Source organism: Macrosteles quadrilineatus, unplaced genomic scaffold (assembly GCF_028750875.1).
Source record: "Macrosteles quadrilineatus isolate MER2022 unplaced genomic scaffold, UCM_ALF_1.0 Scaffold_5__1_contigs__length_97177068, whole genome shotgun sequence".
In the NCBI taxonomy this organism is placed as follows: domain Eukaryota; kingdom Metazoa; phylum Arthropoda; class Insecta; order Hemiptera; family Cicadellidae; genus Macrosteles; species Macrosteles quadrilineatus.
This window is the reverse complement of record NW_026542598.1, coordinates 63428957-63441907: the sequence shown is the minus strand read 5'-3', so window position 1 is coordinate 63441907 and position 12951 is coordinate 63428957. Positions and strand designations below refer to the sequence as shown.

General features: G+C 35.5%; 1 protein-coding gene across 3 annotated transcripts in view; it reads right to left on the bottom strand.

Annotated features, from left to right (window-relative positions):
- Positions 1-12951, bottom strand: part of LOC128994753 (muscle M-line assembly protein unc-89) — a 101476-nt gene that overhangs the window by 45424 nt on the left and 43101 nt on the right. For all 3 annotated transcript variants that reach the window (XM_054419514.1, XM_054419515.1, XM_054419516.1), the window contains exons 17-25: positions 11353-11544; positions 10698-10881; positions 10031-10164; positions 8102-8277; positions 7382-7590; positions 6505-6623; positions 3098-3202; positions 1695-1764; positions 857-1020 (exon numbers count right to left, since the gene is read on the bottom strand). In XM_054419514.1, coding sequence (XP_054275489.1) covers positions 857-1020; positions 1695-1764; positions 3098-3202; positions 6505-6623; positions 7382-7590; positions 8102-8277; positions 10031-10164; positions 10698-10881; positions 11353-11544 — 1353 coding nt within the window. The remainder of the gene's footprint in view (positions 1-856; positions 1021-1694; positions 1765-3097; positions 3203-6504; positions 6624-7381; positions 7591-8101; positions 8278-10030; positions 10165-10697; positions 10882-11352; positions 11545-12951) is intronic.

Sequence of the window (12951 nt, the reverse complement as noted above, 5' to 3'; positions counted from 1 at the left end):
AACATACATATACAATACAAAACTATGAAAATCATTTATCAAATTTTGTTTTTAGTTGAAGGTATCCAATAACCTACAGGAGCTAATTTATTTGCCAGGGAAGCAAGTTTGAATCTGAAACCATCGCATTGTAGACAGATAATTGTAGACAGATTAGATATTGTATTTTTTTGACATTTATTTATGTATTACATGTATCTTTTGACAGAACAAATATTTGTTGCCTTGTTATTTTGTTATTGCTTGTTAAGTTTGACGATGTCTATTACAATATGTGTATATTGTTGAAGGAATAAAGAATTTGTCTATTGTCTATTGTTCTTCATTTCATCACTATTATGGCTGGTCACAATTCCTAAGTGATGATTAATCTCACTTAAGAAAAAGGTATGCCCCGTTTTCTGTGAAAAGGTGTTCAACCCCCCTTGAAATCTATTGTCAGTTGACGGATGTATATGCAAAAACATGTTAAGAGTCCTAAAAATTTCCATAACTGGACCTAAAACCCTGGTAGTGGCATAGGGAGGTTTCAGAGAGCCGTTCACATTTGCTACACGAGGCCGGCAGCGGATGTTCATAAGTTTTCATCAAGAGCTTAAAATTGATGAAACTTTAAGCCCATGGCAACAGTGATAAGGAACGGTGTAATTGAGGAAAGATAGTAATTGACCATGTCCAATGCAAATCGCCATCAAGGCTCTGAAAGATTACCAAGAACCTTAAAGTATAGGACAGGAAGACCTCTGGAATGGGATGAAGTAGAGGTTGCTTTGTGTAAGAGAAGCATCTACCGCAGACATAACCTCAACATCAACTAGTGAAAGAGGACAGTTCCAAGTGTGTATAGTTGACTCACCTTGATATCCCTCGCCTCAGGTAACATCTTGCCGTTGTGGTTCCACTGCAACTGAGGCTCGGGGCTGCCACTGACCTCACCCTCCAGCTTGATCTTCTGTCCTGCTCTAGCCATCACATTGGACAATGGTGTGACAAACACTGGCGCCGTGTCTGATATCTTTGCTGAAACCGCAAGTCAAAATGGTTGGATGGTTTAAGGTAAAAAATAAATAGTTGGCTTGTCAGTTAGAATACTTCTCCATAAATTGCTGGGATAAATTTCATTCGTTAACTAAGTATGTAAATAGCCAAATTTTAATATTAAGCATATCTCCCCCATGGAGCTTTATTTTTCATTTGAGATAAAATTTGCTCTTCGTTTTTATGGGTTGTACCAGGGAAACTAAACTCATTATTAAGTAACAAGAAAGTAAAAAAATTTGATCAGTATGACAATTTTGCCTGGGGCCCCAAAATGGGGTATTTTGGGGGCAGCTCAAAATTGTTTAATATAAAGCCCCATCAAGTGACACCTCATTTTGAAGGTCTTTAGTTAAATAGAATATCGTTTAACTGGTACAACTTCAGGGGGGGACTATTATGGGACACCCATATAATTAATTGATGATAGTAAAATTAAAATTTTTGTCATGGCTACTGCACCATTTTCAAGTGATTAAAGACAACCCATGATCTCTGTGAGTAATGAAATAGGAAATTTTATATATTCAACATTGACTTCACAATTCTTCCTAAAGAAAAAACACATTGCACATTGTTCAGCACTATTTTTGTTATTCATGACTTAGTAATTACAATTTAATCAAAGCAATATCTAGACAAGAGAAGTGGCTTACGTTGAATGGAAAGCGAAGCTGCTGTGGTCTCTGAACCAATCCTGTTTGTCGCCTTACAACTGAAAACTCCCTGAAATCAACCAAGAAATTTAATATTTTGTTTCAGGATCAAGGAACTATTGTGTTTTTATAAAAAATTACAAACAAGTAAAAAAAAATGGATCAAGCACCCTTCTGAACAAAAAAGAAGACAACACCAGCTCTACGATTTTCAAATTAATAAGGCGTTGAAACTAACAAAATTTGAAACAATACAGAGATCAAAGCACCTGCCCGACCAATAAGCTGGAAAGCTCAAACTATCCTAAAATGTTGAAATGCCCGAATTCCTTCACTCCTAATCCAATAAATTAAACGGATGAAGAAAGACCTCCCGGCATGTCTCCACCACGTGTTTAAATATTTTTGTAAATATATAGACTATAAAGTGTTAGTGATAAGAAGATAACTTAAATAAGACCCCCTAAGATGCCACACAAAATGCATAAGCTGATACAAACATTTTACTAAAGAACACAGGTAACAAAAAAATACCCCCGCCGCAGCAAACCTGCAGACTAAGCGAATTTCCATTTGACTGATTGGATTTACACTGAAATGTCTACTTTAAAATATAACATTTATTCTTGATTTAAATAGAATTAGTTTAACAAGTACTTAGGTTTGCTGCATCAGGGAGGGTAAAACTGTTTTTTTTTTTTTTTGTAAAATGTGAATAGTTAGTAAGAAATAAAAACATTTTCCAAATTTGATCAAAATATGTTCACAAACAAGCAAACTACAACAGTTTACTTATTCTCCATAAGAATCACATGGGAATTTTAAATGTACAATTTTTTGGTATTTTCTCCGTAACCATTAGGCGCATAATAACGCTTCAATATACTAACTTATTTACTTTTTTTAAGCTCTACAAAATGGTTTGGAAAGAAATTGCTAAATTTTATGTTTTTTGGGTCAAAAATGGGAAAAACCTATTTTTACCCCATAAAACCCCCCCCTAAACCCCCGTTCCCATGGTCCGATCATGCTGGATCGCGAACTCGTTTGAATAAACGTACGTTTACACGTTTGTACCAAATTTCATCAAAATCGGATCATTTTTGCTCGAGTTATCGTGCTGACGGACATATATATATATATATATATATATATATATATATATATATATGAATTTGAACGGATGGTGTTTTTGGCCTCTAGGGACCTCAAAACGAAAAAAAAAATCGGTCCCGCGTCCAGGTCTTACCATGAGTACTACGGTAATAGCTTATTCCCTATATGGGAAATTCGCTAAAAAGGTAATCTAATTAATCTAATATAAAAAAGATGTTACTGAAAATAAAATTGTCATAAGCAATAATGGGTAGTTTATAAATACTGTAATGTATTATCATAGTAACCTGATCATGTTTGGTTGCTTGGTCCAAGGCTAGCACAGCTTCACCGTTGTTGTAGGTAATGGTGTAGCGAGGTTCTGTGTCCACACACAACCCATCTCTGAACCACTGTGAGTGAGAAAGATTAATACTAGATGACACTACTACAATTTATACATATCTCTCAACATAGCCTTTTTTTAAATCTTTTAATTCAACTAAGCTTTTGTTATACAACAGTAAATTTGCGAAGAAAAAAATAAAACAATGTATTTTTATGACCATAATTAATCATAAATGAACTGTAAATATTGCTCCTGCAATCACTTTTGCCATCTTCATGGCGGGCGACACATGAAATGTCTGTGATTATCTGCCAGGATCACGTTCTTTTTAATTCATGAAGATCTCGAAACAACACCACAAACAGGCAAAACATATGTTGCAAGTAAAATTTGACACTATTAGATGTTAAGTATTGTCTGACAAGATATGTTTTTACCATTATTAGTCATAAAACACAATCCTGGGGCTATCAATATGAATTATAAGATTACTTCGTCACAAAAACATTTCGTACTGGTGGTATTTAAAGTATCGTAGGTATTTCGCCCGGCGATTTTCGTAGAAGGCAGCTTAGGAGTGGCGAGCAACCCCTCCTAGTATGGCTTATTTTGTAAGTCTGTTTTCAACATATGTCTAATTTTGGAACAAGATACTTTTTGCTAAAAGTATTATTCATACCCTTAAAGTTGTTTGAATTGTAAAAATTTATGCTACCTAATATATTGTACAGTACTGTGTTGGAGTAGAGTAATGCACCGACTACATTTTTGAACGTTTTGAAGACATTACCTATTGCAATACTGAGAACATGTTGGCTGACAATACAGATTCTGAATTTTAAATTGAAAAAGTTCCAATTCGTTTATTGGTTAGATATAATTTTGTATTGTTAAATGGCATTTCCTATTAAACATTTCATTTTGTTTGTCAGCAAGTTTTTCTTTACCTCAACCTTGCTAAATCTTGTTATCAAGTGGCCAGGCACCTAGCCGGTCATTAATACTGAAATGTAATATTATAAATTACATAACTTTACAATCAACTCTTCAAAAACCAAAAACATTTATTTCAGTAGCAAACTTAACAATGATGGTGTCTAGTGTCCTATTGGAGTAAATATCTTGGACAGTTCCTGGGTTTCCATGTTCAAGATTCAGATTTACAGCTCAAAACTTGTTGTTCAAATTAAAAGATGTCCAAATAACATAAAATCTTAAAGTTCTGTTCTGTTCCTTTAGTTGTGGAAAGTGAGTTTGCGCCTTTTATACTGCAGATTCTACACCACTTCTGCTTGCTTTGTTTCCCATTTGCTGTCTTGGAGACTGGGTTGGACTCTTCGATTCAGTGGTATTTATGGTTCCTACAAATCTGGAAGTAGTCAACGATGGCTAGGCAGAAGTAATATAGCGCCATTCTTTTTGTCAGCTGCACTTTAACTTGAATGAAAAAATCGTACAAGACAAATGCTTTGTTAGTTCATGGATGAATATTTTCTTCCTCAAAGTTTTGTGTTCACATGAGTAGAACATTGTCATATTCATAACATGCATATTTGATTGCGTCTTTTATTGTTTGAGCTTCCATTTTTGGCTATATTTTGGTTTCAAAAGCAACCTCCATTCGAATATTTCTTGGTCAGTATTTCCATTTTTTGTGCTTCATGTCTTGTTTTGATTATCAGTCTCCGTTTTCCTTTATCTGCAGCACCTTTCTTAAACTTCTACCAGAAGCCGCCTCTGGCAAATGTTGGAGATCCGGTAGGAAGCCTTCGGAACGCTATTGGCTGAAGTACCAGGGGCAGGGGTGTCCGAACATCCGTAGGCCTAGATGGAAGTAGCGGAATTGGCACTCTGAATACTTCCCCCAATAACGTACCTAAGAGCATCATACCCAAATCTAACAACATTCCAAAAAACAAAAAACAAACAACTTACGAAATGTGTAGAATCAGAAGAGAAAATTTGGATAAAATTTTAAAATAATATTGACAGGTAAACAATTTGTTTCACAAATGTTCCTTTCTTACAAATAATAATGTACACTCATGATATAATTTATTTTTACTGTTGCAAATAAGATTTCAAAGTGTTTCTTCTCGTTTTACCTAGATAGGAAAAATATTTTTGTTTTGTACCTTTAATTAAAAATAGGGTTAATAAATATGTTGAATCAAAATAATATAAAAAAATCTTATTTTATAAAATTAGGCTAATTATTTGCTGAATTTGTAGTATGGATTTTTATATTTTTACATTAAGTATCTACTTCTCTTTGTAATTTAACATGAAAAACAGTGCCTTTCCTCAAATCTTTTTTTAAAATCTAAATACATTTTGTCTTGTCTCGAACTAGATATTTGTTCTCACTGTAATTAAATTATATTTTGTACTTAAATAAAATATTGGGATATCCAAACTTACAGCCATACAAACAAATTATAATTGTAAAATATTAAAGTATCACAACTATTAATAAACTTCCCAATATATTTTGTGATATTGTCGACTGTAGATTCATAACATCAATTTTTTTCCCAAATTCAGACATTTTTTCCAAAAACGTAAAATCATAGATTGTGTAGCTTTTAACTTAAATGAATTTACTTGCCAGACTTGAAATGTTTGTTATATTGGGTAAAGGAAAATTGCCAAGTAAATTGGTGGGGGGAGGTTTAAATAGAAAAATTAAAATAGGGGGAACTGCTCCTCTGGCTTGGGGGGGATGGGCACCTCTGAGGAGTGTGGTTAAAGAATGGGTGTTCAGCCATAGGCTATTAGGGATTATACTATATTTATTGGCAATTATTCGGATTATCACGACTCTGGTGCACTGTCAATATTCTGTTCTATCTAATCATACAATGTAGTTTCATGATGTGGTAGCCTCTCGATCCCTAAATTTAAGCAAGATGGTTTAGGTTACCTGGCTTCATCAAGTGATCCTTGTTTTTAGTAGTACACTGCTATATAGTTTTTTTTTACTACGTGATAAAGTGTTGATGGACATCTTATAAGAGTCCATCATCAGGTGACATAATCATCTAGTCATCTATCCAAATTTGGTTAGATCTGTCAATATTGAGTATATAGTAGCCTGAAACTATATAGGCCTAGTAGTGTACTACTAAAAACAAGGATCACTTGACAAAGCCAGGTTACCTAAACCATTTTGATATAATGTAGCCTGAATACATCATTTAAACAGTTCAGAGTAAGTCCTTAACACACTATTTTACAATTACCAGTACTTCTTTAATTTATTTTGCATAAAAAGGGTCAATTTCATAATCAGTTTGACAACTTTACCATGATAACTAAATGTATAAGTAACAGAAGTTACTTCTCACAATAATATGGTCAGTGTACCTGTACAGTGGGCAGTGGAGTCCCCTCCACCACACACACTAGGCTGACTGGACTGTCCTCCTGTGTCGTCAGAGGTGCCAGGGGTCGTACAAACACTGGCGCACTCTCTCGCTCATTCTCTGTAACAAAATGTTTAAGCTTGTTATAATTATCAAACTAATTGAGTTGGTAAAATAGTTTGGGTTCCTGGAGACTCAGGGCATTAAGGGAATGAGAAAGATGATGCACTGGCCAGGAGCTCAAAGGGCCAGAACCCTACTGTGGTGCCCCGATTAGTTCTAGAGTAGCTAAAGTCCGAGACTGGGTAAAGGTCAAGAAGGCAGAGGCCTGGAGGATCAGCCCAGAACTAAGGACCTCAAAAAAACTTATAGACCCCTCAAGGAAAGATTGAAATGGCTTACTGAACATAAAAAATGGGGACATCAGATTACTAGTTGGGATGCTAACTGTTCAAGGCCATATTAGGAAACATCTTAGAACCACTGGAAGGACACAGGCAGACCAATGCAAGTTCTGCAGAAACGATGTGGAAACCCCTAAAGACTTATGGCTGGACTGACCGGCTTTGGACCTAAAAAGGTTTAAATCTCTGGGATGTTGGACTTTCTCTCATGATCTATATATAAGCAAGCATGTGACTATTATTTTTATTTCAAGTCATATGTTTATGTTTTTATATTTGATTATTGCCTTTGTGTTTTACCATTGACTATTAACTATTAGTTTTACTTAGTTCAATTAATCAGCTTGATAAAAACACTCCTAATCATCAGCCATTTTGTAATGCCTATTGCTTAATACATTTATCACTTTGAAAGTAATAAAACTTGGTTGATATGTAAAAAACTACTTTCAATGGCCATTGAGAATATCTAACCTCGAACAGTGAGCAGAGCTGTAGTTTCCGCATAGCCCAGCGTGTTGGTAGCCCTGCAGGTAAAGCAGGCAGAGTCTTCTGCGAAGGTTTCCTCGATTGTCAGAGAACAGAGTCCATCGTCCTCCTCGCGAGTGTGGTAGTCTAGGTTGCTGCCTATAGAGATGTTGTCTTTCAACCAACATATCTCAGGCCTTGGAATTCCAGTCACTCTGAAAACAACAACATGGTTTTGGTTTTGGATGTAAATTTTTAAATAGAAAACCTTTGTAGTGGGAATTTTTTAGACAAGTAAATTAAGTAAATAAATAAAAATAGTAATATATTCTTACAGAAAATTATTACATATTTTTATTTTTACATTCCGATACAATGAAAATATAGACTACACCTATTGTCCCATTTTTATGAAATTTGGTGTGAGGGTACCAAACTCACCGTATCTTCAGGGTTTTTTCATGTTTTTAATTTCAACTTAGTTTAGTGATTAGTACATGGATAGTGATTAGCCTAGTATGTTTAAATTATTTTAAAGTACGCACACACACACGTACACTACATTAATTTGTTCTTTGAGTCAGCCAATTGGATGAAAATAATTTGTAAATTAATCTGGAAGCTATTAAAAACTAGATCCTACTTTTTCTTCAACCCCCTTCACTAGTTAACGTTTCATGAATGGCAACAAATTTCACAATGAATGCAGAATACACTTCAGCCTACCTGCACTCAAAGGTGAAGCGACTGCCTTCATCAATGGTAGCATCGTAAAGTGGAAGTGTGAAGTTGGGTGGCAGAGGCTCTGGCTCTCCGAGTTTGACTTTCTTGAGAGGAGGGCTTGGAGTCTTACGTGTAGGAGCCTCTTCTATGGGTAAGGCTTCTTGTAGACCCACAATTTCCTGGGTAACACATTGTAGGTTAGAAGTAAAAAAGAATATTTTATATCTGTCAGCTCTGATAGATCCCTGGGTAGTTAGTGTTTGTCAGATGATTGGAAGGGTGCCAGTCAAAACCTGTAAGTCAAAAGCTTTTAGATGGTTCAAAACTGAACCCGGCTGTTCTTAGTATAAACAAGGCTATACAGGTTGTCACTCTACTCTCACCCAGTAATTTTATTCAGCTTAATACACAGCACACACACACATGAGTATCGCCGCCTCAACAAATTGATTAAGGAGATTGAAAGAATATGGTACTCGATCACACTGTGGTCAGAGACAATATTGGATGGTCAAAAGAAAACATCAATGGTAAGAAGTTAGAAGAACTATAAACTTCTCATACAGCAGGATAAGACAACATTTATAAATTTCAACAGAAACAATAGAGCAACATTGTTTCTTTTTTTACACTTAACATAGTTTTATTGCAGGGACATGATGGTATAGACTTGGATTTGAACCCCGGGAAAATGTTATCTACAACAAAAAATTTTTGAAAATTGAAAAGAATAATCTAAATGTAAATATAATATTTTAAAAAACAAAATTTTTGTCTATTGCACAAAGTGCAAGGAATATCAAATTTATTTTAACTATCAATGTAATTCATCCTCATTTAAACCCGCAATGTGATATGCATTGAATGAATTTTTAAATATCTGTAATATTGTAAAAATAACACTTTATTACGGCAGTGATAATTTTATCAAACACACAAACTAACACCAAAAATATTACAAAGGTAGTGAAGAAAAATAAAAAAAAAAGTGAATTACAAATATTTTGTGGAGACACCATCGGATCATGTCGCCAGCGGACACTGCACCCGGACGTTGCCACTGCACTGGGAAGACACAAATGTTCTCAGCAGACTATTGTGGCCGTGAATCACCTGGTTTCGAGCCAAACCTTGCACCATCCGATCACATACCGTTGACTCGACGACAACGCACAAACAAACTCCTACACCTAACTACCGGGCAATGCGTCTACCTCAGAGGTGTTTCACACTAAACAGCGTGACAGGTTGGCAACCAGTCTAGCGATTTTGGCCAACAATCAGCTGATATGCTAAAAATATATCTTAGCCAACAGATGTCTCCAATTAATTTGGGCTTGTGACTAATTTTAGTGTTGTTTTCTGCTGCAAGGGTAAATATGGCATTTATTACTCTGTTGTTCTTGTTTAAGTAAGTATGATAAAATATTTGATTATTTAGTGTGATTGATTTTATAACGTATTAGTTATTTATTATTTTAAGTTATCGTTGTTTTAGAAGTGAGTCATTCTAGGTGCACATGGCTAAACTATTACCCATCTATACCTGGTTGATCCAAGACTTAGTACACTGGGCAACTTTTTTTGGGAGTAACTAACAATTTTTTTCTTCCTTACATAACAAGCATTATACATTTTAAGCAGCATAAAAAATAAGTTTTGGTCAAACCCCATATTTTATTAACAAGAGAGAAACATTGAAATTCATATATATATATATGAGATCATGATAACATATTATGTTTACACAATATTCTGTTAAAACAAATCAAGGAGCCATAAAAAAATCAATTGGAATTTGACAGGTAGGTTCGGCCCTAAGGTTCTATCTGGTTCAAAATACTTTAGTGATGTAGGTCTCTATGATTGAGATAAATTATTAAAACTATTTTTTTTTATAAATCTAAATCTAAACATAACTTATTTAGTTACCTTCTGCTGTTCTTCTGGTGGTTTGTTGAGGAAGTTGATTATCTGTTGCAGTTCCAAACTGACTTGTGAAAAAGAGTCAATCATTTCTCGGCTCTCAGACTTAACTTGGTTTATGTGATCAGGCTTACCTCCTCCTAAATAAAAAAAAGATCTTTAAAAAAACTCTTAAACTATTAATGAAACAGAAGATTACTTTATAAAGAGTAAAATAAAGAAAAATGGGAACAAGCCAGAGAAGAACACTGTACAAGGTTGATTGATGTTCTTCTATTGAATGTCTGCAATCTGCATGCTCCTCAGAAGCCATATAAAACTGAATATTAGTTCAGGAGTGGTATCAGAGTTATAGTATCTGCAGAGCCTGAGTTTGTATAATTAATTATGACTAAATCTTTCAACAAATGTGACAAGTAACAGTAAACCCGGACAATATGCTGTTTTTGCAGCGAGGTTACTTGGGTTCAGGAAACCCTGAGCATGCTAAAAAAAATCTACCTGAAAGTGTAGCTGGTAAACAGCTTCTGGTACAGTCCTCATCAACTTTTTGGAAATGCAAAATATTTACTGTCAGAAACACGCCTAAAAGACTTTGGTACAACCATTTCAGATGAGATCTATCTATTACTAATATACAAACCAAGTATGAAATACACAAAGCAACACTTACCGTAAAGTTTGATAGCAATGGCAGATATGTTCTGAATCCGTTCATCCTGCTTGGACTCGCCAGGTTTGAGGAAAAGCTCAATCTCCTGCAGCAGTTCATTGGCTTCCTCAGGAGTTCTGATGGTGGATGACCTCTTGGCTATGGTCATCAGCAGCCTACTGCCTTCTCGGAACCAATCTTCTGCCTGAAGTAACAACATAGTATATTTATAGTATTAATATATATCTGTTTATTTTAAAGACATCCACTATCAAAACAATTGTGTACAGGCTGTAAACATTTTACACAGATGATTTTCAAAGCCTTTTAGGGTGATGGCTGGAAGGAATGAAAGTTACATGGCAGAGGTAATTCTTTTACACAAAAACTTTGTTTAATTGGTACCCTTAAATATCTGAATTCACTAAACAACATTTTTAATATATAAATAATAACATATTTTTATTAGATTTTCAAGTTTTAAGAGACAACCTTTTCACATAGCTAATGCTTATTTTGAGCCAATATGGTGGGCTTTATTTTGTTTATCCAAAGGTAGTTGTTTTTCCAAACAATTCAACTACCTATACTGTACTTGCAGGCAGGAAGTCAGGAGAACTTCAGTAAAATCATGCAACTCAAATCAGCTTGGAAGACATTACTAGGTGGTTCTAACCTCTTCTATCAGAGCAAAGTACTGCAGGCTGAGATCAATCATCTTGCGAGTGTCAATGACTTGTTCATGGAACTGATGCCACCGTGTACGCAGGGATAGCAGCTCATGCTGTATGTGAGGGGAGGAGGAGTGCTTACTCTTCAACATGGCGTCTCCTGCACCCATGAAAGTCTCTATCCTCTGCTCGAGCAACTGTAAAAACATTCAAACATTTAATACAAGATAAAAGGTTTCATGTTAAAACCATTTCACCATTGTCAAAATTTGGTCTTCGAGATAGATGACTTTATAGTTTAACTGGCAAACATACTGGCTCACATGTCGAATATGTTACAGCCCCTCTCAGCCAGGTCTGGAGTGAAACTCTGCAGTGAAACTGACAAGTTCCCTGTGTGTGGCTGAGCTTGGTGAGTGGTAACCTAAACAGTGGCGTACCGATGGGGGGGTGGCGGGGCGGTCCGCCCCAGGCCCCACACCAACATAGCCCCCCAAATCAGGGCCGTATTCCCCTAACTTCGAACACGGCCATTGCCGAGGGCCTCTTGATCTAGGAAGGGGCCTTACTTGGGTCTCAATAATTGTAAAATAAATTGTTGCTGTTGAATATAATAATCTGTTCTCACAATCACCGGAAGCGTCTGCAAAGATTGCGCGATCGAAAATCACGACTCCCACCAATAGCGGGTGACGATAATAAGGTCTCGCAACCACAAAAGATGTTCCGTGTTCACGATTTCGCCGTGATTGCGGGGGACGACAATGTTGTCCACGCGTTTGACGGAGATGTTAACGATATCGGCATGTAGAATATTTTCCTGCGTCCGCGAAAGATGTTCACTATTCCACCGTAAACATAGGACATGTATGATTGCTCCACGGTCTCGGAGATAACCCGCGCAACCGCGGGTGAAGGAGATTTCAACCCCACAAACACGGACGCTCACGATTTCGTCTTCACTGAGGACAATATCGTTCTTTTTTGCCCCGATCACAGAAGTCGTTTGGACCAATTATAGTAAAATATAATTATATAATGTATTTTTATACAAAAATAGTAGGCCTATCTCCTAAATAAAAAAATCGAAAGAAGTGTCAGAAATAAACCTGATTTGTGTTACTTCTTGGAGTGCTCGTGCTTATTTCGAATCTCCAACTCATAAAAACTTAAAATGTTAAAAACTTAAAGGAAAATTTAATTTAGCATCATTAAATTTTTTTCAAATACAAAAATAGATTACATATTTAATAGTTTAAGTAGGCTCATTTAATCAGTGATACAAAATACATTAAAAGCATATATTTCTTTTTAGTTCTAATCACTGTTTAGGGTTACTTTTTTAATAAACACCCCTGTTTAAATAATTTTAATCATAAAATGACTTTAAACAGGGTAGGCCTACTATGGTATTTATTATTTCACTTGTAATGTATGTAAAAAAGGCCCTCTCATCTAAGCCGCCCCAGGCCCCCAACAATAACAGTACGCCACTGCACCTAAAGTAGGCCTATATGGTAGATGGTTTTGTAAAAGTTGATGCAATGTGCAAGTTCTCTGTGAGTCTGATGTACATTATCTAACAGATTATTGTACATTTTATA